The sequence below is a fragment of the Ambystoma mexicanum genome, chromosome 9 (genome assembly GCF_040938575.1).
Source record: "Ambystoma mexicanum isolate Mex_15411 chromosome 9, UKY_AmexF1_1, whole genome shotgun sequence".
Lineage (NCBI taxonomy): Eukaryota > Metazoa > Chordata > Amphibia > Caudata > Ambystomatidae > Ambystoma > Ambystoma mexicanum.
In genome coordinates this window covers 1,515,633,841-1,515,660,776 of record NC_090931.1, presented here as the reverse complement: position 1 = coordinate 1,515,660,776, position 26,936 = coordinate 1,515,633,841, and the positions used below count along the sequence as shown (strand labels likewise).

The window sequence follows — 26,936 nt, the reverse complement described above, 5'->3', positions numbered from 1 at the left end:
CACACACACCTGTGGCCCTATCCTTTCCCCACAGGGATAAAAGGTGGAGCACGAAAACACACTTCGAGCAAGGCAGATCGCACAACGACTCTGCTAGCCAAGTGCAGCATTTCAAGAGGAGGAGAAAGGCTGTGAGAACCGAAAGGGTGACAAGGAGAGAAGCGACCTTTCCCTTTCCGAACCAAGCCCGCAAAGCCTCCGCGGAAGGAATAGTAAAACCGCAAACAATAGGCAGCATGTGTTGCAGCAGATGTCAACGGCACACAGAGCCCTCCTCCGCTGATAACCAGGCTGGGGAGAGACGCTTGCCACTGTGGTGCCATCCTTCCCTCCAGAGACAAGACAAGCCAAGCGGTTCATCACAGTCGGTGTGTCGAAGGGAGAGTCGATAAGAACCAAACTGTGTTGAACAAAAGTAGCAAATGGGAAAACCAGCTGCAGAGGAGTCCGGCACTACATGGGTGCTCACTCGAGAAACTTTGGGCTATTACCCTATTGTTGAAACTACTGTTACCAGAAGGTCTTAGGATCGGGGCGAAAAAAGGGGTCAAAGTGGGGTCATACAGGGGTCTAGCAAAATCCTCTGTACAGTTAAAAGTCTGACTGGCAGAAGATTGTAAAGCTAAGGGAAGTGAATCCTGCATCGTAAGAAGAAATTGTGCAATTGGGAAAAGTTGCCAAGAGTGAACCCAACAGAGGGATGCCGATGGAAGGTGACAAAGCATAAAGTCCTGATGAACAGTATGTTGACAAAGGTGAACCTGACAGAGGGATGTCTACAGTGATTTGCTTAAAAAGACATGAAGACTTGTGAATGCAAAGAAAGCCATAGTGAACACGACGGAGGGAGGCTGACGTTTAAGAGGGGTCTCAGCCTGGAAGAGGGGGGAATCTAGGGGTGAAAAGTCATCACCCAGCATGTATACGGAAAGGACCTTTTGTTAGTTATTTTGACCACATCAGGTCCTGGGAGGCGAGAGATTTTTTGTAGAAAAGAGACTTAACCACTGATGGTCCCGATAGGTGAAGCTGGAACTGTCATCTCATGCTGAGAAATCTCAAGCGTGGGCTTTGCCCAGTAGTCCCACCTTGTCCCATGCTCAAAAAGTGGGGAAGGAAGACCCTCGGCCAGCACATCCTGACTTGTGAACCCTATCTCACACTCTTTTTGTAATTAGTTCTAAGGACGGGCGATAGGTTTTTTAGTATAGACACTTATTTGACAAGATGCCACTAGGACTGACTTATTTTTCAGCCACATATACGTTTGGAGGGATTTTATCCCATATGAAGGCCTTGGCACCCACCGAGTAGGTACTCTTAGTTAGTAATTTTCTTCCTTTTGGGATTACAGCCTTACTTTCACTATACTTTTATGGGGATATGAAGTCCAATTTGATCTGTGGTCTTTATTGAATTGACAGAATTCATCTCGGGATAGAACATTTAATTACAATGGAGGCAGTAATAAGCAAGCATCTGTATGATAATAAATTTAGTCAATCGGTACTATTTCAATAATATATTATTTGCTGAGCAAATGTATTGAGAGGTAATTTATCATTACCAATATCCCTTTTAGGGCACGCAATCCGCAGTAATCACTTTTAGAAACTTCAACAAGGTTTCTTAGCGCCAATCCGGTTATCAAGAACCTAAAACAAGAGACAATATTTGAAAGTAAGAATATTGATTTTGCATCCATATAGCCTGAAGGTTATCATTTCACGTAACTATAGGGTTCGTGAGGATTCCATTTCTTTAATATCTTAGAGATTGAATTGTCTGACTTTACTCAGTCACTCTCTTCGATAACGGTGCTCTAAGTAGTAAATGTGAAAATCTTTCGGCCCAGTCAAGGGATTACTATTTCTGGCAATCGTACAGGGTGAGCAATATTTTATCCCTTACTATCCTAATTCATTTCCCAAACTGGTTCCTTATGCACATTTGCTAAGATTAATTACTAAACTTATCAGATCACATTACCATAGCACATCTTGCACCATATTTTTGGAGCAATCTCGCATTTCAGTTGCCGATAGTAATAATGACACGCTAGTTGGTTACACACTATATATCTAATGGGTATTGCATTTGGGTTTCACAAACTTTGGAATAACATGTTTAGCATGTTTGATTTTAAGAACTAGTAATTATGCACAATGACTTCTCAAACTTGTTATCAGGGTACCACCATCTAATACAGCGACCAGCAATAGTTTGGTCATGTTGGCTAATTTGTGGTTCCCCTTTTAGCTCCTTTTTCCTAATTTCTCTCCAAAGCAACCTGTCTCAATTTGACTCCATTCCTCCGTCCCTGACATATGACACATGATATGTTCAACTATGTAATGATAATACTTTGAAATGTATTTTGTTTTTCACTCCGTTTCATTTAATACTTAATGCCATGAGACGATTGTCTAATAACATTTGGTTTGATTCTATGATGTTCATTTACTTTGTATCTCACTCCTACTTACCACAACGACCAGGGGGGGGCGGGGGGGTCGAAACACGTTGGTGGCTGTCTCCATTTTGAAGAATAAATATCTTCTCAATGATATATACCTTGATACTGGTGGACTTTTCAAAATTCGGGGTTTTGAGCACGAGATACTTTCCCAAACTCTAAATCCAATATGTCTGGCGTTGGTTCACATTCCTATTAGACTTGTACCAACTGCTGACAGTTGCAATGACATACATTTTAAAGGAGTCAAGAGTCAACTGTGGTACAACATAGATATTGAACATATTTATCATCTTAGTTTTGCCCGAGCACAAAGTGTGTTATTGTGTGTGTATATATTCTGAACCTTATTTATATAAAGAACTGTGTCATCACTAACATAGTGTGTGGACATTCCTTTGTGGGTGCTTGAGGACTACACTGTACTACACTGTACTTAATAACCGGCCTGCATCACCTCCTGAGAGCTAAGCCTTGATTGCTCGTCCATTGCTACCAACAATAGAGAATCTTGGCTGGCGTGCTCTGTGCTTCCACTCTGCCATATACAGGGCAGGGGTACAGATAACACCCCTCCGGGCTTTACAGGAGGCTTTGGGATTCTGCATCTCAGGTATGGGGCTTGTGTTGTGGGGTTTTGGATGTTGCAGGCCAGGTAGGGGTTTTGTGTTGTGTGGGCGAGCGGCTGCAGGCAAGGTATGGGTTTTTTGGGGTGGGGAGGCAGGATGGCAGACACAGGTTTTGTGTTGTAGAAAGTCGGGACGCTGTATCCCAGGTACAAGTTCTGAGTTGTGGGGGTTGGGGTGCTGAATCCCAGGTATGGGGTTCAGGTCTTGGAAAAGCAGGACACCAGGTATTTGTTGGATGGTGTGGCAGTGTTGTAGGGGTAGAGGAGCCAGGATGTTTATGGGTTTTGTGTTGTGGGGGGTTTGGGTTGCTGCCTGCCAGGTATAGGCTTTTTGTTGTGGGGTTTTGGGATGATGCAGGCCAGGTAAGGGTTTTGTGTTGTGGGGGATTGCGATGCTGCATTCCAGGTGTTAGGCAGAATCCTGTGCAGTTCCCTTAGGGAGCACTACTGAAGATTAAGACTGCAGGTATGAACAATAAATCCCCTTTGGTATCAATCTGTCCCACAAAGATTTAGTTGGTAGCTGTGGCTAAGCAGTCAGACTTATCTCAAGAGGGAGATGAGCAGTATTCAGGGTTTACACAATAGGACTACAGTACTATGGTACAAGGAAACACTGACCAAAGCTTTGTATAAAAAGGAAGATATATATTTATTTTACACACTTCTAGTTCAACACATAAATCACAGTTTTATTAAAGCAAGTTAAAATCAGTCAAGAAAAGTATACACGACTCCCTGGTTAAATTGTAGACACGTTTCAGCAAGAGTGAAAACTGAGCAAAATGGCACAGTGAAAACCAAAACACAAATAGCACTCTAGCAATTTCTCATAAGGGAGGGAAAGAACAAGTTATACAGGAATATATTCTTATGCACCCTAGCAACACTTCCCCACAAGTTTGTGAACAAGTTTACGCAAGGCAGTACTTTAGCATGTAGAATACTTAAATGAAAACCAAGCAAAATGGCACTTAACAAGTTTGAAACGTGGGAAGGAAAGGGTGGGTATAAGAATTAGGTGCACCAACACAGTTCTAGTTGAGAAGCAATCTAGAGAAGGCAGTTATAACAGATTCAGCCAGAGTCAATAGGCCTGTGCCAGAGTCAGTGGTACAGGGCAAAGAGCCCAGGAGCAAAATGTTCTTGTAGCTGAAAGACAATGTTAGAGGATAGGGGCGGCCAATCCAGCAGGTTGTTAAACACCTTTAGTGCTACCAAATGGAAAGGGAGGCCTGGCAGAACAAAGTACCTTAAAATGTAGAAGAGGCGTTCCTGCGGTTCGGGGGATCCAGCAGAGGAAGAGAGACTCTCGTCGTGTAGGAAGGTTCGAGTTACTGCACTGCCCAGGGATGAAACCAGCTGTGGTAGCCAAACAAATAAAGGTACGCTCCATCGCGGTCCAGGTGGACGGGTGCCTGGTTTTTCCGAGTGCAGGGCACTGGTGATTCGACCAAGGCAGGTCCTGGAAGGCGATTGGCAAACTGGTTGGCCCCACCAGCTCAAGGGAAGAAGGTTCTTGCAGATGAAGATATTCTCTCGTTGTGTGGAGAAAAGTGGCGAGATGCTGCAGCAGGGCTTCACCGGTGGTTCAGTTGGTGCAGATGTCTTTAATTTCTCTCCTTTTCGGCTTCTTAGTACCAGTGGCGTCACCTTGCCCTTCCAGTCCTCATGACCCTGCTTTTATGCAAAAAGATCCCCATTCATACAGCCTAGTTGTCACTCACAAAGTGGAGTGGTCATCCTGGCAGGAGACTCTCCAGCCTATCGGGGCAGAGTGCACATGGGTTGCTGAGGCAACTCTGTCCAGGGGTCCTTCTCCCCCTCCCGCACAGTGGTTCCACCCCAGACTCAGTGGCGCCGAAAGTAAGGCTTCTTGATAGAAGCCCGAAAAAAGGACAAAGGATCCCCGACCTGGGTTAGGATCTTAGAGAAAGACACAAGAAAGAATTTATACAAAAGTTCTGGCAAATAAAACCTACCGCAGTAAAGTTAATATAAGAATAACAGGGCGGTATGTTAGAGGCTGTCAGTAAATGTGGTAGCCTCGAACAATGGGAAAATCCCATAGGGAAATATTTGCGGTCGAATATTTTCGGTAGTAACCACTGCCACCAGCCAGACACTTTTGAGAGAGGGACTGTATGGTACCCTCTCGAAAATGAACACTAGGGAAAAACTATTAACCCTTGCCAGTACCTCCATAGTAAGATGGCTTGTACTGGTTTTGTTCATGAAGATTGACTAGTAAAGTCAATGGGGACTTTACATGTCCTGGGATACAGTAGTCAGTCCCAGGGTATGGAGTCTATGTTTGAGGGTCGCTACGACACCCGTGCCACTGCACTGAGGGTGCTGTGTAACACGTGTGGATAAAGATGGTTTCTATGAGGGTGAGATAAACCCCATAGACATTAAACACAAACAAATAGCCTATGACACACACAGCAAATATGCCCAAGAGTGGGGAAATGCTGGGGGATTCTATAGGTAAGGGAAATTAGCCATAGAATGAGAATTCTCCCCAACATCAGGTATGGGTTTTGTGGACTAAGAAGCTGCAGGTCAGGTATGCATTTAGAAGCGTAGGTAGGCAGAATGACAGAGAAAGGTTTTCTTGGGGGGGGGGGGGGGGGGGGCAGACCACCAGTTACGGGGTTTGATATGGGGGGGGGGGTGAAATGAATTAAGCAACAATTACACATGTTACAAGCAGAAAGCACCGAGTCTGGGTATTTTTAATATGATGGTATAGTACACCATCATCTGATGTCATAATATATGGTCTGAAAAGTTTTGTGTTACGAAACAGGAGACAGGGGTAGTTTGTGTTTCACACATATTCTTCTGATGCCTGTACAGATATGATGGATGAGTGAAGCTTTTCTCACTCTCCATACACTGGTGTGGTCACTACTCATTATGGCATTTTCGATGGTGCCACAGACTGGAGCTCTGACTGAAGCTTTTCTCACACTCCGTACACTGGTACAGTCGCTCTCCAGTGTGTATCTTCTGATGTTGGTACAGATTTGATTTCTGAGTGAAGCTTTTCTCGCACTCCGTGCACTGGTAAGGGCGCTCGCCAGTATGGATCTTCTGGTGCGCATACAGGTGTGACTTAAGAGTGAAGCTTTTATCACATTCTGTACACTGGTACTGCTTTCCAGTATGGATCTTCTGATGCTTTTTCAGAGTTGAGCTGTGAGGGAAGCTTCTTTCACACTCTGTACACTGGTAGGGTCGCTCCCCAGTATGGATATTCTGATGCTGATTCAGAATTGAACTCTGAGTGAAGCTTTTATTACACTCTGTACACTGATAGGGTCGCTCCCCAGTATGGATCTTCTGATGCTGGTACAGATTTGCAGTCTGAGTGAAGCTTTTATCACACTCTGTACACTGGTATGGTCGCTCCCCAGTATGTATCTTCTGATGCCGGTACAGATCTGAGTTCCGACTGAAGCTTTTCGCGCACTCTGTACACTGGTACAGTCGCTCCCCAGTATGGCGCTTCTGATGGTGGTACAGACTTGTCCTATGAATGAAGTTTTTCTCACACTTCGTACACTGGTATGGTCGCTCCCCAGTATGGATCTTGTGATGCACATCCAGATGTGACTGATGAGCAAAGCTTTTCTCACACTCCGTACATTGGTATGGACGCTCCCCAGTATGGATCATCTTATGCAGATTCAAATTCAAGCTCTTGGTGAAGCTTTTCTCACACACTGTACACTGGTATGGTCGTTCCCCAGTATGGCTCTTTTGATGCTGGTACAGCTGTGAGCTCCGAGTGAAGCTTTTCTCACAATCTGAGCACTTGAATGGTCTTTCTCCAGTGTGGGATCTCTGATGGATTCTCAGATGTGATGCAAAAGTAAAGTGCTTATCGCATTCTGTGCACTCAAAGGACTTCTTTCTAGGATGGATCCTCAGACGGCGACTCATTCTCTGTTGAAAAAAGAGGAGTTGTGCATTAGTTTATATCATCATACAGTCTAAAAATCAAACAAACTAGTGCATAGCTGTTCATTCTCGTGTTACTCTCCACTTCCAAACTCACTGGGTGATCCTGAATGAAGCCATTTTTATTTAGCCTTGGACCACTTGTGAAAAGCCAGAGCTTGAATCCTCAGTACAGTCCTGACATCAATAAATAATAATATAAACCCTTCTGAGCCTCCATTGATCAGTGGAGAGACATAGGGGCTCATTCCGAGGTTGGCGGTAAGGGGTTAACGGCGCCGGTGAGGGTGCCGTTAACCCCTTAGCGCTGCATTACGAGATCCTTTAGCGGATCCCGCTAAGGGCGGCTGGTTTTACCAGGCGCCCTTAGTGGAAGATGCTTAAGGACCAGGGAGCTATCAACGGGCCCGTTATTAACGGAAACGTTATTAGCTCCCTCCCCATTCCCATTCCCATTGAGCCCTATGGGGGCTCCAATGGGAATGGGGATGTACCGGGTCCGGGTTCCCTGAATGGGGAAATACAGGGTCCTTCAAGGTTGGAATGGCCCGGTTTTCCCCATTCAGGCAGCCCGGACCCGGTATGCGGTATGGGGGTAGCCATGGTGCTAATTGCACCATGGCTACCTCCAAACTCGGAATGACCCCCATAGACTAAATATGCTGGTAGAATACTACAATGGTGTAAATGCACAGATACACCTGAATGTGCCCCCCCACATACATGAATGAGGGAACCCCAAGTTTCCGTTTATTTCAGATTGCACATAATTCATAAAACATCACAGTAGAAAATACAATATGTATAAAAATAGTAAATTTATGCGAAATATGCTCTTAAAATCCCCAAAACATACACATCACCTTCCATCCCTCTAAAAACGTAGAGTGCCATATGTTTTGTCCTTCTTTGCCAACCAATTTTCAAAGAACAAGCAAAGGCAAAAACGACATTGGCTACAGGACTAGACAATAACATAAAAACCCGTCTCCATAGCTGTAAACCACTTCTTCTTAGGAAACTCAATAAGTAATTTTTCGGACATCGTTTTACGAGCGACAAAACAATACAAAGTGAGGCTAAGTTTCCCTCTCACCACACAAACAGCGAGTACCAGTTACATTTGGATTACCTAACCATTTACACGCTGTGGCTTAAGAGGGAAAGCATTTAGCAGGCTCTTGTTGAAAAGTATGCAATAATAGAGTGTTCACGGCCCAGGAGGCGGGGGGCAGACATGGACTTTAGTGATCGAAGTGCATAAAAAGAAGTAGTGGAACCATGTTCCCTGCTGGCCTGCCTCACTCCCCACAAACCCCTTCACCCGCCCACGCACAATACAAACCCCTCAAGCAAAACTGGCCTGCTGATTAAGGCAATGTTCAGTGCAGTGCAATGAAGTGCAACTTTCAACTTCTTCCTACACTTTTATTTTAATACTAAACAATTCCAGAACGGTTTCTTTTAAAAAATGAAAGTAGAGGAACAGTAAATCCTAATTTAAAAAAAATCAGAGGAGCACTGCTCCCATAGACTCCGGCCCACTTCGACCACAGGGTTTAACGGTCTGCCAGCCTAAGCTTTGGTAGGCCCAAATGAGGCGAGGGAATCAGCTCGAGCTTTGGGCAATTAAAGCCCATGTCTGCACACCCCCCAACCCCCACTGGAGTATGAAAGCTAGTTGTACCCTGGAATTTACAAGGGTGTGGCTAGTATTCTTTTTTCTACCAACCGTAGATCAGCTCAGCGCAAGCCCATCTCCCGTCGGAGGAATAAAATAAAATGTAAAAGGGCTGTGCCTTTTCGGATGACGGTGGCAATGTAAAACAGGATCCAACATAGCTGCTGTCCTCCGAAAAGGGACCTAGTACCTTTTATATTTGAATGGCGGAGGCCACATGGGTGGAGCTCAGGGACCAGAGCACAAGGCTCCTGTCCCGCAGGTAAGTGGGGCTTAGGGGTGGCAAAGGAAATCGGGTGATTTGAAGGTGGGCAGGCAACAGGGAGAGGCTCTCTGTTGCCTCCCCACATTAGAAAGAAAAAGGGAAATCAAAGCAACACCTGTGGAAGGGCATCAGGTGGCTGAAATAGCTAGTGGGGAGTGTGTATTCTCACTCGCTGTTCCAGGCACCAGATTGGTTGGCTCACCCTCCTCGAATGCGGATATATATTTGTAACCACAGTCAGATAACCAGCTGCCCCCATTACGATGGTACGGCTGCCGTCCCCTGGCCACATGAGGAGAGGCTACCGCCAGGAAAGGAGTGCTGACATCACAGATTCATCACAGTAACCACAGTCAGATAACTAGCTGCCCCCACTATGATGGTACGGCTGCCGTCCCCTGGCCACATGGTGTTACGCTCACCTGGACCCCACAGGGGTGTCGATCGGACCCGGACAGCTGCGGTCTCCGTCAACGTGATGCGTAGTGCAGAGATGACTGTCTGGACTGGGCCGCCTAGTCTTGTCTGCTGGACCCGAAGTAGTATTTTCCTGCAAGTGGAGACAGGGATTAGCCACCGGTGGGTTTTAGTGATGGCCTCCCAACTGTTCTCGTTCTCCCCCACCAATCACCTCCGATATCCCCTTAGTAACCTCTCCTTATGTTTGTAAAAGATGAGCTCTCCATCCTGTGTGTCTTGCAGGGGCGCGTAGATACCAGCTACTTCACTGGTTTGAAGGCGTTGGGAGAGTTCCGGTAAGCATTGACTCTGAAGTCCCATGCGGGATTGGTAAGTATCAAGTTCAAAGAGTTCAATGTGACCGATGTTCACTCTTGTCCCCTTCCTTCCTTAAGTTGCAACTGAGTTTGTGAGAAGGTGGTCTCGTAGCTGCTACTGGCGTTCAGGTAAGAGTCTGTCACCCAATGCTGTCCGGTAACTATTGCATGCGTTAACGTGTTGTTTTTCTCCCTCTTTACAGATGCGGCATATGAAGATATGGAGAATAATACCGCTGGTGGTAAATCAGGTAAGTCTATGGTGGTAAGAGGTATTTGTTGATTCCCTTGGCTCACCTTGTTATTCCTGTGCCCCTAGGTGCCGGAGTACGGCAAAGAAATGATGGAGACAGTGCCGGATCCAAAGATGCTGTGAGAACTGGTGAGTATGGTGCCGTGCTGGTGAATCGACGCGTGCAGGACTGATGTACTTTCCAGGTCGGGAGATGAAATGGATCCGGAATCAGGTGAAGAATTTGAAATAAGTTTGTTTTCTAACCTTGTCCTTTTCTTCCTCTTTATTCTAGGAGCTCTGGATTCGATGCGGGCGCGGCAGAAGACTGGATGCTGGCTGCAGGCACGCGGGCGTGGCAGAAGACTGGATGCTGGCTGCAGGCATGGCGAGAGTCACGCTGCTGGATGCAGAATAACAAGAAGCATGTGCTACTGTTCGGGCGTGGTTTAAATAGCCTCCAAAGTAATCCCAGGAAAGAAGTTCCCCAGGACCACACCCAAGTAAAAAATAGTCCCTGTAGTAAAATAGTCCCATCCAGGCCTCACGTTGGCTTGGATTTATTTGCAGCATGGTCTGCATGAGGTAAGTAATGTCTATGAGCCTGGCGCTATTTTTATTATGAGCCTGGTGCCTACGGCGCCAGGACTGAACCCAGACAGCCCCTAGCTGGGGCTGCTGGGGTTTTTGTAAATGTCTGGATGCCTGCTCCCGGGGCTGATGGGCTTGATCCGGATGCCCGGGGGTAGGCATCATGACAGCACTCTCCCCCCCACCACCGTCCCCCCCCCAAGGCCCCTCCTAAAGTTGTTCTTCCCCTTGGCCCTGGTTTGTCTGGGAAGTTCCAATGGAATTTCTTCACCAACCGAGGTGCATGAACGTGGTCACTAGACTCCCATGACCTTTCCTGTGGTCCGTAACCTTTCCAGTCGACTAAATAAAAAAGTCTTGATTTAACCAACTTGGAGTCCAGGATATTCTTTACCTCGAATTCAGGTTCTCCATCTATTAGGATGGGGTCAGGTGGTTTGGCAAGTCTTGTGCCGGGTTGAACTGGTTTCAGAAGTGAAACATGAAAGACAGGATGGATCCGCATATTAGAGGGCAATTCCAACTTGACGGCCACCGGGTTGATAATGGCCTTAATAGTGTAAGGTCCCAAATACCTAGGATTAAAAGTCTGAGTTCCTTTTAGAGGTATCTGTTTTGTAGCCAGCCAAACTTGATCCCCAATCTGATATCGTGGAGCATCGCTTCTATGTTGATCAGCATTTTTCTTTTATTTCTCTTTCGCTTGTTTCAAATGTTCTGTTGCCTGCTTAAAGGCTTGTGTAATAGTAGAGTGTAAATGACTAACTGCAGGCATTTCTAAGTGCTGAGGCGAATCGAGTTCTGAGGTTCGAGGGTGATGTCCGTATATGGTATAGAAGGGGCTTTGTCCGATTCCAGAATGTACTGAGTTATTGTATGCATATTCGGAAATCCATAAAATATCCTTCCAATTGCTTTCAGTCTGGTGCAGCATGCAACGTAGGTACTGTTCAAGGGTCTGGTTTGGTCCTCTCTGTCGGACCATCGGTCTGGGGATGGTGACTGGTTGATAACCTCACGTCGATTTCCGCCAATTGACAACATTTCTTCCAAAATTGTGAAATGAATTGACTGCCTCGGTCAGAGACCAATGCAGAAGGAAATCCGTGTATTCGAACAATGTTTTTGAGGAACTCCTTGGCCAAAATTGAAGCGGAAGGTAATCCTTTTAAAGGAATAATGTGGGCCATCTTGGAAAAAAGATCCACAATAACTAGGATGGTGTTAAATCCATTACATGGAGGTAGATCTGTAATAAAGTCTAAAGACAAGGTGTGCCATGGTGTAGGTGGAATATACAAAGGTTGGAAAAGGCCAGCGGGTTTTTTCTTCTGGCTTTTGTTTTGGGCGCAAATGCCACAAGACATCACAAATTACTTTACGTCTTTTCGCCAAGTCGGCCACCAGAACTGTCTCTTAATTTTCGCTTCATTTTTTGTAATACCTGGGTGCCCTTCCATCAGGGTGTCATGGTAATTGGAGATGAATAGTTCTTGTATTTCCTTGTGTGGTAGAAATATACGTCCTTGATAGTAAGGTAGGTCATTCACAACTGAGTAGTCCGGGCCATTCTTTACCCAGTCCTGCAGGGTTGCTGGATCGAAGATTTGTTGGATTTTTGAATGAATATCTTCTAGTGTCTGTAGTAATTATTGGCACCGGTTCCGGGTTTGCATATACTTCTCTCATCCCTATTCGGGATAAGGCATCTGCTTTGCCATTTTTGCGGCCTGGTCGATAAGTGATCACAAAATCGAATTTGGCAAAGAACAAATGCCCATCGAAGTTGTCGTGATGATTGGGCTTTGGCTGTTTTTAAATACTGCAGGTTCCGGTGATCAGTGATTACGGTAATGGTATGCCTGGCACCAAGAAGGTAGTGCCGCCAAGCCTTAAAGGCGGATTTGATAAGTAATAGCTCTTTATCGGTAATCGCATAGTTTAACTCAGGTGCTGAGAACTTTCTGGACCAAAACGCTACTGGGTGAAGTTGACTGGTTTCAGGATCCTTCTGGGACAGGACAGCTCCCATGGCTAAACTGGATACATCTGTTGCTATTATGTATGGAAGCTCAGGGCGTGGATGCTTTAAGACAGGTGCTGATGTGAATTTTGCTTTCAGCTCTTGGAAGGCCTTTTCAGCCTCTTCGGTCCACAAGAAGCATTTGTTTTTTCGCAAAAGTGCTGTGATGGGGTGTACAACATGGGAGAGGTCCGGAATGAATCTGCGGTAGAAATTAGCAAATCCGAGCATGCTTTGTACCCCTTTGACTGAACTGGGTGATGGCCACTTGAGAATTGCGTCCACCTTTCGAGAGTCCATTCGGACTCCTTTTGGAGTCAGGATAAATCCAAGAAATTCAACTTCCATAGCATGGAAAACATGCTATGGAGGAGGAGTACACTAGAATATCATCTATGTATACGACGACACAGACGTCAATGAATTCACGAAGGACATCGTTCATAAAGTACTGGAAGGCTGCTGGTGCATTGCACAACCCGAAGGGTATCACTTGATATTAGAATAATTCGTACTTGGTGCGAAAGGCAGTCTTCCATTCATCGCCTTTCTTGACACGTACCAGATGATATGCCCCTTGGAGATCTAACTTAGTGTAGATACAAGCATCCTTTACTTGGTTAAGTAATTCGGGGATCAGAGGCAATGGGTATAGTTTTTTTACCGTAATCTGATTTAATGCGCTGTAATCTATGCACGTTCTAAGGTCACCTTCCTTTTTTGGCACAAAGAATAAAGCTGAGGATGCAGGAGACGTGGAAGGACGAATAAAGCCATTAGCAAGGTATTGGTCCAAGTATTGCCGTAGGTGAAGATTTTCAGGTTCCGTGAGGGCCCAGATTCTACTGCATGGAGGTTGTGCACCGTGTAGGAGGTCGATTTGACAATCGTATGATCTGTGAGGAGGTAATGTATTGGCCTGTTCTTTTTTAAAAACATCCAGAAATTCTTGGTATTCCTGAGGTAACTGCACGATTGGGTTAACGACTGTAGCCAGGCCTTTGTTCAAAGTTTTCTCCGGGTAACAGGTGTGCGCACAGTCCGGGAAGGTCATTCTCTTCTCTCGCCATTCTATACAAGGATTATGTGTTTCCAACCATGGCATCCCCAGTATTATCGGGAACTGTGGGGCTTTGATTAGATCAAACACAATAGTCTCTCGATGCCCATCTTGACTCAACAGTGTCATCTCTGTAGTGGAATGAATTACAGGCCCCGAGGCCATCTCAGTTCCATCAACTGTGGTGATGACATCCGAAGAGGTCTTTTTGTAAAGAGGTAGATTCATCCTTGACACCAATTCGTGGTCCATATAGTTTCCTACGGCCCCGCTATCTATGTATGCCCTTACTGCGTGCATACGTGATGGCTGCCTGGGATCAAGTAGGACCATTGGGATGATCAGATGCGAGGTCTGAGTGTCCTTCTTTAAGCTCGGCAAGCGGACCTCTACGCTTGTCGGGCGTGGTCGTTTCCCGAATCAGGCTCTATGTGGCTTTTATCAGCAACTCCTACCACCTTCCTGGGTGGTTTTGTAGGGCAATCCCGTAGAAAATGTCCTAAGGTTCCACAGTACAGACACAACTGCATCTGTCATCTTCTTTCTCTTTCCTTTTTGCGTTAAGGGTCCTTTAACCCCCCCGATCTGCATAGGTTCAGATGCATCTGTTCCTTTGGGGGCAACGTTGGGTTTAACCAATACCCGATTCTCAAACTTAGCTTGATCAGTCTTTCGGTTCTGAAGTAGGTGGTCTAGCTGGACCACCAAGTCTATAAATTCTGTGCAATCCTGAGGTGGGTTCACAACTTGAGCCTAGACGTCCGAGTTCTCCCCAAAGTCCACGATGAAACAATATAATTTGTTTTTCCTCCGGCCACCCGGTTTCCACCACCAACCTATTGAAGGTTGCAATATAGGTTAGCAGATCCTGGTTACCCTGTCGTAAGGATAAAAGTTTGTTGTCCAGGGCTTGACCCTGTGAGTGTCTGGTGAATAGTTTTTCCATGCTCCTTTGAAAACCCTGAAAATCCCGCAGAAGAGGATCATCCTGGTTGACTAACGGAATGGACCAATCCGCTGCGCTGCCACTAAGATATGACAATACAAAGGCTACTTTGGCTTGGTCATTTGGAAAGGCTCCCGGTCTGCATAAAAACTGCAAGCGGCATTGGTTCATAAACACTGCGAACCTTTTGGGGTCCCCAGCAGAGCTAACGGAATATGGCCTGGTAAAACCACTTGCACAGGATTGCTTGATGAAACGGGGGTTGGGTTTCCCCCATATCTAGGTAGGGCCATTTGCCCAGCTTGGGTTTGCAGTAGTTGCCTAGCCAGATCATCAGTGCGCTCCCTTAAGACAATCAGTTCTCTCCTGAGGGCATTAGTCTCTTGGTGAGCGGCATGTACTTCCGCCCTAAGTTCCCCCAATATTTGGGCCAGTTGGTCGGTTTCTGAGGTTTCCATAACACCCGGGTGGGTATTTTTAGAAAGGCTTTGTGTTCTGTTACGCTCACCTGGACCCCACAGGGGTGTCGATCGGACCCGGACAGCTGCGGTCTCAGTCAACGTGATGCATAGTGCAGAGATGACTGTCTGGACTGGCCCGCCTAGTCTTGTCTGCTGGACCCGAAGAAGTATTTTCCTGAATGTGGAGACAGGGATTAGCCACCTGTGGGTTTTAGTGATGGCCTCCCAACTGTTCTCGCTCTCCCCCACTAATCACCTCCGATATCCCCTTAGTAACCGCACCTTATGTTTGTAAAAGATGAGCTCTCCATCCTGTGTGTCTTGCAGGGGCACGTAGATACCAGTTACTTCACTGGTTTGAAGGCGTTGGGAGAGTTCCAGTAAGCATTGACTCTGAAGTCCTAGGCGGGATTGCTAAGTATCAAGTTCAATGTGCCCGATGTTCACTCTTGTCCCCTTCCTTCCTTAAATTGCAACCGAGTTCCTGAGAAGAAGGTCTCGTAGCTGCTGCTGGCGTTCAGGTAAGAGTCTGTGTTACCCAATGCTGTCCGGTAACTATTGCATGCGTTAACGTGTTGTTTTTCTCCCTCTTTACAGATGCGGCATATGAAGATATGGAGAATAATACCGCCGGTGGTAAATCAGGTAAGTCTATGGTGGTAAGAGGTATTTGTTGATTCCCTTGGCTCACCTTGTTATTCTTGTGCCCCTAGGTGCCGGAGTACAGCAGAGAAATGATGGAGACAGTGCCGGATCCAAAGATGCTGTGAGAACTGGTGAGTATGGCGCCGTGCTGGAGCTGGCAAAGCGAAGTGTGCAGGACTGATGTACTTTCCAGGTCGGGAGATGAAATGGATCCGGAATCAGGTGAGGAATTTGAAATAAGTTCGTTTTCTAACCTTGTCCTTTTCTTCCTCTGTATTCTAGGAGCTCCGGATTCGATGCGGGCGTGGCAGAAGACTGGATGCTGGCTGCAGGCACGCAGGCGTGGCAGGAGACTGGATGCTGGCTGCAGGCACGGTGAGTGTCACGCTGCTGGATGCAGAATAACACAAAGCATGTGCTGCTGTTCGGGCGTGGTTTAAATAGCCTCCAAAGTAGTCCCAGGAAAGAAGTTCCCCAGGACCACACCCGAGCAAAAAATAGTCCCTGTAGTAAAATAGTCCCATCCAGGCCTCACGTTGGCTTGGATTTATTTGCCGCATGGTCTGCATGAGGCAAGTAATGTCTATGAGCCTGGCGCCTATGGCGCCAGGACTGTTTTTATTATGAGCTTGGTGCCTACGGCGCCAGGACTGAACCCAGACAGCCCCTTGCTGGGGCTGCTGGGGTTTTTGTAAATGTCTGGGTGCCTGCTCCCGGGGCTGATGGGCTTGATCCGGATGCCCGGGGGTAGGTATCATGACACATGGGGAGAGGCTAACGCCAGGAAAGGAGTGATGACATCACCAGATTCATCACAGTAACCACAGTCAGATAACCAGCTGCCCCCACTACGATGGTATGGCTGCCGTCCCCTGGCCACATGGGGAGAGGCTAACGCCAGGAAAGGAGTGATGACATCACCAGATTCATCACAGTAACCACAGTCAGATAAACAGCTGCTCCCACTATGGCAATGAGGGGACGATACAACCTAACCAAAGTTTTCTGAAGAATTACACGCTCTCCATTGTTCTCACAAAGGGTCATGAATTTTATGAGCAGATGTGCAGGAATTCTGACAATGCTTTTAGGATATCAAAACAGGATTCCAGTCCCACTTTTCCCAGTGGTCTCTGTATGACTAACCACCATCCATTTTATGGCAGTTTGCCAAGAAAAGCAGGTGTAATATTTAAGTTAGTTCCCCTTCACTTTACCACCTTACCACAAAAAAAATGGGCTTAAAGGATAGGAGATCTGAAAGAGAAACCAAGACACGTTCCAAATGTGTAACGTATGGGGAAATGGAAAAGGGTATACCCAGGAGGCGTGATAGGAACATGTTTCTAAATTCCCAGGACCCAACAGCTGACTCCCATAGGCCCCCAATGCTCTTTCCTTACTCCTACAGACAGTTAGCATGTGCTGAACTGAAGGCTGTTTGAAGCTCTTATCAAATCTAAAGAGGACACCAATAACTTGCCTCTTTATCAACATTGTCCTTCCAAGTCAGCTTTTGCGTGCATCTGATCCCTAGACAAACAGAATATTTACAGGTCGTAAGCCTGTGACTGTTGTGAGAAACCTGAAGGTGTCTCCCTGAATAGTCCCCAGGTGTCCAGGATAGGGCCATCACTATTGGATCCAGTTCCTGGGGCTGGACCAGTGAGGGAGAATCACCTGAATGGGAGAGGGGAGGGTCCCCAGGGAGTGGAAGTGGGACATTGACGGGTGAGACGTGGTATCTCCCTTCTTATAACACCTTTTCCCCATTCTACCAGGTAGGATACTCAAACACTCTACCCCTCCACCCCCCTTTCCAACACAAATCGCACACCACGAAAGACATCGGACTAACACCAGAGCCGTTTACCTGACATGTCCCAAAACAAGGGTCAGGTAAAGTCAGGCAATAGGCCAGTCAAACACACCTGCCGGCCCTTTTCCTTCCCCACAGGGATAAAAGGTGGAGCATGAGACGAGAAAGGCAGACCGCACACCGAGGCAGCAATCCAAGTACAGAAGTTCAAGAAGAGGAGAAAGGCAGTGAGAATTGAGAGGGTGACAAGGAGAGAAGTGACTTGTCCTTTCCGGCCCAGACCCGCAAAGCCTCTGTAGAAGGAAATATAAGACCGCGGACAATAGCCAACGTGTGTTACAGCAGATGTCAACAATTCACAAAGCATGCCTATGCTGATAAGCAGGACAGAGAGAGACGCCTGCTACTGTGGTACCGTCCTTGACTCCAGCTATAAGAAAAGCCAAGCGGTTCATCACAGCCGGTGAGTGGAGAGGAGTGCTGATAAGAAACCAAACTGTGTTGAACGTAAGTCGCAAAGTGGCAAAATAAGGGACATTCAAAGAACTGTTAACATTAAGGAAAAACCAGCTGCAGCGGGATCCAGCACCACGTTGGTGCTCACCTGAGAGAGACTGGTTGATCCTGCACTTGCTGAAACTACCGATACCCGATGGGCTTGGGAGAGCTGCAAGGAAATGGTCAAAGTGGTCATACAGGAGAAGTCACAACGAAATGAGGTGAGGAGGAACAAAAGCAAACCATCTGAAGAAACAACCTCAACATACCACCAAACTCCAAACCACCCCACAAGAAGCAAAAGCTCCCATATTAGTCTAGCCATTTCACAAAAAACAAGGAGCATACTCCAACCAGGCAACATCCCCTCTGAACTGCACCAACATATGCAACCTGCCCAGACAATCTAACAATTTAGGTCCAAGCAGGCAGGCCCTGCAGCTGGACAAACCACTATGGGGACCATCCCCAATTCCAACTGTCACAACCTACCAGGTCCAACAAACACCACTCACAATACCATTTCCTCATTACACCATCAATCTGCTAAAGCACACTGTACAACCACAGTCACCTCTCAAACACAACCTCCCAAAAATAAGCAACATGCAAATACCAGCACCAACATCGCCCACAACCACAGGGCAACGGGAAGCTATGAACACTAACAATACCACAGACTGTCCCCCTAAAGGGTACCGGGCGTCCCAACCAGTGTATCAGATGAAACAGGTGATCACTCCCAGTACAAACTACTGGGTGTACAGCACCCAAAATATAACAAACATGCACAGGTCCTAGATCTCCCCCCCCCTCAAAGTGCCGGGTGTTCAGCACCCCACCACACAACAGACAGGTCAAGCCCCATAGCGGACACGGTCTTGTAACCAGGATTGTAACACACACCAGGATTGGGCCGCCACAAAACCAGGCACGTGGTTTGCTACACCATCGGGTGAGATCCACAACACAATACATACACTATATAACCTCTGCACACAAGTGTGGGCAAATTTACCATTTAAACATATGTTAAACAAGAGCAATTCTTACTCCAATCGAGTCCAAAGTCTTAGAGCTACAAAGTCCTTTAACATGGGTGGACCTGTGGAGGCAAACATTCCATTAAACAAAAAAACATACATACATGATGGGACATTTTGCTGCAATCATTACCTACTGACAGATGCCATGTCAGATAATCTCCACACTTCATTCCAGGGTCATCCGACAGCATACTGAAACCAAACACAGTTGGCAGGCCTCACATGACAACAGCCTAATAACAGATCAATCCTCAAAAAGTAAAATACCAAGGCTGAATAACCTTGCCTCAACTAATATGAAAAACACATTTCCTTGTTAACAAGTGAAGCAAAGGAATTAAAATGGCCAACAGTTGATATTGATATTTTATTTCTATCGCCCTCGTACACAAGTGCTTCAGAGCGTGACAAGGCAAGGGAGGGGAGCGGAACAGGGAAGAACAAAACAGCGATTTTACTAGGCCCAGTGACATTGAGAACGTGCAAGTGCATGGGAAAGGGGGAGGGGAAAAGTGCATGGAAGGGGGGAAAGCATGCTTGGTCAGCAGAGCGTCTCTAAACTTACAATTATTTCACCAGCAGGATCAAAAAAACAACTCATTTAACTTCATGTGCTTTGCAGATTTACTGCGGATAAACACAGAATACGTCTGCAACAGTACCTCATTACTCATGACGGATAAGCACAGAATACGTCTGCAACAGTACCTCATCACTCATGACGGATAAACACAATACATCTGTAGCAGTACCTCATTACTTATGGCGGATAAATACAGAATACATCTGCAGCAATACCTCATTACTGTGTGAGAGCGAGGGGCCAGCAGGCCCCTCGCATCCTTTACTTCTCAGTACAAAACTCAGACCAAGTGCCTCCAGTAGTGGGTTCGCCCCTTGCCCTTATGCAATGTCGACTCAGGTTAACATTCGCGTAGATGGAACCACTGAGCAGGACACAGGGCATCCATTTTTGTACCCCCTTTCGACTCCATCTTGGTGACTAGGCCTCACTGCAATAGTACAAAATGCTTTTCTTCCCTTTCTCGCAACGCCAGATGCGCAGGGCACATGGCCCCCACCATCTTTCCCACTCTGACTGGAAGACTCCGCGGCTCCATTCTCCCGCCGCAGCCGGAGGTACTTGCAACAAATAATAAATGTAACACACTCTTTCTCCGAGATCACTGTCCTGCATGTGAACCAGCATGAGCTAAGCACATAGCTCGTCCATCTCCACAAACGTGTCCTTGCCCCCGCACCCTCGCCACTGTAAATTTACTGCCATTGTGACCCTGTGCCCCTGCAAGGTATTCCTTTCATGTGCCAGACCACTGACCACGCTATGATGCCCACCCAACAGATACCCAACTAACATTAGACCCCTGCTGCAGTATATCGTTGTCTACCACTAACAAAATGTCACATAACAGTGATTCTTATGAACACAGACCCTCACTTCAACCGGTGTATTATGATGGTCAGGACCCTTAACCTAGGGCATTTATAATCCGATGTTATTAATAGTATAGATACATGTATGAAGTTTATAGAGACATGATGAGTTGTTCAAAGACTTCGAACGATTATTATTTAGTGCATGCATTTTTGAGAATATATTATGTTAGCTTAGCTAGTGACCACCCTGCTTCACCCATTCGGAACACAGATGCCTGACGTGCATCCTCCCGCCAACCAAGCAGCCAACCCGGATGAAGAGATGCCACCCACACCATGGGCAGCACATGGACTGTCCAATCCGGGACCAACGTAGTATCCTATGTTAGTTGCGTCATTTGCCCTATGAAATGTATTGTAACATTAATTTTGGTCAGAGTGCTCTCAGAGGCAACAGAGATCTTTGAATGCCATTTACTTATATAAACCTTGCCTTGAACTCTCGCAGCCTGCTCTCTTTGCCTCATTCCCTGTCTGGGGAATGTCCTTTTTATTCTTTTGAATAAGAAAGACGAGAGGGCACAAACATTTGGTGACCCCCTGTGACGTGATTTGGAGAGGTGCCTCGAGGCCCGCACCGTGCGGCGAGATCCAGGACGCCCCCCAGCAAAACCATCGCCTCCGCGGCCGATCAGCCTGTGTGCACAAGAAAGGGTGAAGGGTTCCCGGTTGACGAATACCCAACTGAAAAAGCTGCTCGCCGAGGCAGGCCACGGCTTGGTTGGGGTGCTGACCTGACTGGGGTCAGACCATGAGCGGTGACCCTCGGATTACCCGACTGAACACGTAAGTGACGGTTGCGAAAGTTCCCAAGGAAAGGTAAAGGGTAAAATAAGGGAACAGGGGAACAGGTGGTAGTGGGTTAAAGCCAATAGTAGGGGCTGTGTGAGTGATGTTGAGGCTTTTCTGATCTATCCTTTATATGGCCATTAGGTTTTGTGAGAAATGAGAAGAGACGAGGTATCCTAACCCGAACGGGGTAGAAGGCGGCGCCGCGTAGCATTGTCTCGTCCAGTGCAGATAAATAAGTAAAGATAAAGAGAAAATAGTAGGGGTCTCGTATATTGAGTAGACCCAAAGTAGTTATTTAGAATATTCTTTTTCCGCGTGAGCAAGAAGTCTTGGGAAAGAGTAAGAGGGTGTAAGAGCTGGGGAGTGAATGAGAAGAGTAGCCAGCGGGGGAGGATAAACAGTGTTCAGTAACGGGAACAAGGGAGAGATAAAAGCGCGCAGGTAGTGCATGTTATGTGTTCTATGTCTTTTGTCCATTAATGTCACGTATGTAAAAATGTTGTAAGTGATTTGTTGGTAAGGGGTTATATATGCGAAAGTGAGCTGTTAAAGGTGGAAATGCAAGAATTACAAAGGTAACGTTGAATATTGGTGCACAATAACTGTCAGTATTTGAGAAACGCTTAATTTATTGTTGATCTATAAAAAGAACGGTGGTTGAAGGGTGTGATTAGAGGGAGGATCAAGTGCAAGCATGCACACAAAGCGAAGGGAGAATCATCATCATGGGGGGAATAACACCATTAGCTCACATTTGCCAACATCTCCCACTATATAGTGACAGGATACAGAAATACCACGATCAATGGGTGACAGAGATAAAAGGGGACAGCGTGACACCAATTTGGCCAGAGGGAGGGTCGTTTGACAAAAGGGTGTTAGATTTAGTATCCACACATTTATTGGCAAAATATAAGGGAAAACAGTTGCAGAACAGAAGAGAGGTATTGGACCTGTGGCGAATGTTCGAGGAAGTTACCCCTACAGTGGAGGTAAATACAGAAAAAACAATAGAAAAACAGAAAACACCGGGAGAGGTAAGCAGAACACCAAAGGGTGAATGCACCACAACCACAGTTGAGAACGATACAACCAAACTATACCCCTTAATGATAAGACCAGCAGTAGGATACAGCGAGCATCTGTATGTACCAGCGTGCCCCACCCCCACTCCCCCAAGTGGAGAGGTAGCCACTGCGCCACCACCATATGACAAAGTGCGCCCCCTGTAAATTTAGCACAATTAACCTGAGATTTAGACCGCCAGTTAGCGCATGCACAAATGGAAATAACACAGCTAAGAGCACTGTGTGACAGGGGCCAAATGCTACCGGGGGGAGGGGAAGTACCACCATTGCCCGCAGCAGATCTCACACCCCCGCTAAGTGTAACAGGGGAATCAGCACCAGCCACACTAGGACCAGTGCAGTCCGTATTGTCTCAGGGAACACCCACGTCAGAGGGGCGAGAGAAAGAATGGCGATCGGGAGAATTCCTGTTCCATCTGAATGATAAACCAGTGAAAATCATATGCCCAGCCACCACAGAAAGTCAGCGAGGGGAAGAATAAGAGGAGAATGGCAAGCACGAAGAAGAAATAGAAGAGGTATGGAGTGATCTAGACGAATACGAGGAAGGAGTTGCAGCTGTAGGATCCCCACTGCCACATCATTTCAATGACTTAGATCCACGAGCACCGCCACGATGGCAGGGTAGATTAAGGCAGTGAGTATGGAATATGCTGGTGAGTAAGGCAAAGAAAGGGACGGTAAGTAAGACAGGAAAGAAGCATAAATTGCAGATGCCGTTGATACACAAGGGAGCAGGTAGACCACACTATATCCCGTGGGCCCAGATGGACAAAAAAAACCTGTTGAAACTCCTCCCCCCCACTTGCTGGAGGGGCAGGGAAATGGATACATGCGTTCGAGAAGAACACGGCAGGAGTACCGTTAGCGCTAGGTGATGTAAAAAGTTTGCTAGTGTTTGCCATTGGTGATCAAGCAGACGCTGTGTGGGAAAAGGCGGGGTTCCCAGGAGTAACAATGAGTTGTGACCGCCACAATGGATCACCCTTCAACAATGTTCGAGCACAAGTATGGGACGCATTGCGGCGCACTTTTCCAGATCTTCTAGATTTACATTTGGTAATGCAATGTACAATGGAGGAGAACGAGGATCCCCAATGATATCCACATAGGAAGTATCTTGCTTGCAAATGATAACATTGATGATGCCAGACCCCCATGTTCCAATGCGAACAATAAGAACCACGCCAACATGATTGGGCTCGAGGGCAAGCAGGAAATTTTACGTGGTGCACGAATTAATAGAAAACATCTTTTAGATCTTCTCTATGTAATTCCATCATTAAGAATTATATCTTCCAGTGATATTGACCACATCGCATTAGCTCCTACCAACAACCTTCGTATGATATGTCATTTGTTCTCTGAACACGTACTGAAGCTCATTTGGTCCTTTAGAAGGGAACTTTCGGAAATGGGATTTTCACTGTTCACCTTTAACGATGAAAAACTAGCATATGAATTATTATATGCTAACCAGCGCCGCAACTCAAATGAGCAGAAAATGAAGGGTGATCATTCAATCAGTACCAAAAATGACACATTTTGTATATCTCAACTTTTGACAATTAGTCGTACCAACAATGAAATGGCATAGATAGAACCATTGCTAAAAACGATATATACGGCTAATCAAGAACTGTTTACATCATAAGTTAAGGTTAAGTCTGTTCTTACTGTCCTGTCGTGGAACTCATGTGGGTATAATAATATTTCTACCTGGCTTTCCACGCTTGCAAAATTACCAACCATTTTTTTGTTCCAAGAAACAATGAAAATGGATCCATTGGTCATTCCTGATTACCATTCATACTGCTCTCCTGCTTCCAAAGGTGCAGGTGGCAGGTCCTTTGGGGGTTTAGCCATCGCAATCAATAATGCTGTCGAATGTAGGGCAACCTTGGTATATTGTTCTGTTCATGTCCTAGCTGTAATTTTGTGCCTCGACAAGCGTGAAAGAAATGTAATTTTAATAATCAACATGTATTGCAATCCTCTGAAATATTCTCTCTTAGATATCTTTGATGATTTAGATTGCTGTTTTGACCAAGCCTCAATGATACACTCTAAATATGAGACTATTGTGGGTGGGGATTTTAATTCGCATTGTAATGGACAGCCTACAAATGATCCTGTGTGTAAACAGTCCAATTCAAACAGTTGTAAAAGAGGAGCAAAGTTTCGTGAATACTTTGAAAATTGGGGTATGTCATTTGTCACATTCAGGTGGTCCTCGAATGTACATACCTGGAAAAGAGGCAAAAATGGTTCTGTGATTGATTTTTTTGTGTCTCCGATTTACTGTTATCTAGATTAGACCCGGTCAAAATTGGGGACATTATTTATAGTGATCATGCCCCCATTTTTCTTACATCTTCACTTGATACCGATCAATGGCACTCGAACATCCTTTTACTTCCCATTGAAAACAAAAAGGGATGATAATATTTCCCTAAGATGGAATCCAACCTTATGTAAGAAGTTAGCAGAACGGGTACATGACCATCTTAATAGCCTGTTGAACTGGGATTCTATTAACTCATATTCCATCAATTATGTAAATGCAATAATCAATGATTGTATTGAAAACACCCTTAATCAGTACAGAACTAAAATTCCTCTCAATGACTCCACTCACAAACATAGTTTCAACTAGAACATCAAAATGTTGAAAATATATAAAAATCGTGATATTAGACGATTAGAAAAGGGGAACTTTCTGCTTTGCAAAACATGCTAAAAAGAAGCGCATCATCTTGAATACAATTTTAAATTGAAAGGCGCACATTTGCAGCAATACAATGAACAAAATTGCAAAATGATCAAAGCAATTTGTTGTCGTAATTCATGAGACATTTGGACTGCGTTGCAAAAAGGTAATGTGTTAGATAGATCTGATAAGTGTGAAATAAAAGCAGAAACATGGATATCCTATGTAAAGGAAACATATATGATACCTGCCCGTTTTGCAAATATAAGGGATGACATAGTTCCTGTCTCTCTTGTCAACTACTTTTGCTTGGTCCTCATATGACATCATGCGGGCCATTAAAAAAATGTCTAATTCCCGTGCTCAGGGCCCTGATGGGATACCTAGTTGTGTATACAAATCAGATCCCATATTTTGGAGTCAGATCCTAAAGATCAAATTTGATAGTATTCTTCAAAAGGGCCTCATTCCGAATTCCTGGTCATGTCTTTTCTTATCCCTCTTTACAAAAAGGGTTATTCCAGTTTACCTGAGAATTACCGTCCCATTTCTCTGACTGATGCAGCAGCAAAGGTTTTCTCCATTTTAATTATCCATGACTTAGAAAAATATTTATCCACTCACAAAATGTATTCAAAATGTCAGGTTGGATTTAGGCGCCACATGGGCACAACTTTAAATGCCACAATCATGGCCCATTTGATTGCTGGTATTAAAAGAAAAGAACTTGGCAATGTTTACATTGCCTCTATTGACATGTCTTCCGCATTTGACTCAGTATGATTGGTGTAATACCATTGATCAAATTGCCACTCTGTGTACATATAAAGAATATGCGCAATTGTACTGCACTTCCCCCCTCCCCTTCCCCTTGCACTTTTCCCTTCCCCCTACCCCTGCATTTGCGCGATCTGAATGACACCTGGCCTAGTAGGATCGTTGTCTGTCTTCCCCTTGTTCCCCCCTCCCTGCCTCGTCGCACCTTGAAACACTTGTGTATAGGCGCGTTACAAATGCCATATCATATCATATCCCCATAAAAGAGATGGTTGCAGTGATTATCTCAGGATGTTTCCATGTAACATAACGAGAAGATACTACATGCGTTTTAGGTTAAATCAATATCATACTCTTGAAAGAACAAAGTATTGGGTAACAGGTAAAAACAAGCTGGGCATTTCGAATTGTCGGTTTCCTGAATGTACAGAACGGAACGAAACATTAAAACATCTCATCTTAGAATGTCCCTTTTTTAAGGATCAAAGGACAAAGTCATTTTTAAGATTTATCAATGTGAACTATGAAGATTGCATGATTTCACTCTGGAACAGACTTATGAAAGGCAATGAGAAGGCTTTAATTTTAGCTTTGGTTGCTTTTCTGAAGGTCATTGATAAAGAGATTTTGTTACTTCATTGTTAAATTGTTTTTAACTTGACTTTAATTTTATCTGCCTTTTTTTTATATATATTGTAATGAGTTGATAAATTGTTAAATAGATGTTATTGTGTAATTTTGTAAAAGGTTCTTTGAACTATAAACAAATAAAAAAAAAAATGCAATGTACAATGGAGGAGAACGAGGATCCTACGCAATTCATACTGCGGGTGCAAGACTTGTGGAGAAGCGAAACTGGTACGGCGTGCCTTGTTCTATTTTATAATCAAGAAAGGGCTCCCGAAGGAGGTACAGAAGGCCTTGAACAAGATAGCTGGGATAGAAGCCAAGGGTTGGCCTGATATTCATAGAATAATTGTGCACCACTGTAGAAG

The 26,936-nt window shown here is 45.5% G+C and overlaps 1 protein-coding gene across 3 annotated transcripts in view; it reads right to left on the bottom strand.

The window, feature by feature from the left end:
- Positions 1–3,731: 3,731 nt before the first annotated feature.
- Positions 3,732–26,936, bottom strand: part of LOC138489391 (zinc finger protein 551-like) — a 140,177-nt gene continuing 116,972 nt past the window's right edge. For all 3 annotated transcript variants that reach the window (XM_069617112.1, XM_069617113.1, XM_069617111.1), the window contains one exon: positions 3,732–7,058. In XM_069617112.1, coding sequence (XP_069473213.1) covers positions 6,018–7,055 — 1,038 coding nt within the window. In that variant the 5' untranslated portion in view covers positions 7,056–7,058 and the 3' untranslated portion in view covers positions 3,732–6,017. The remainder of the gene's footprint in view (positions 7,059–26,936) is intronic.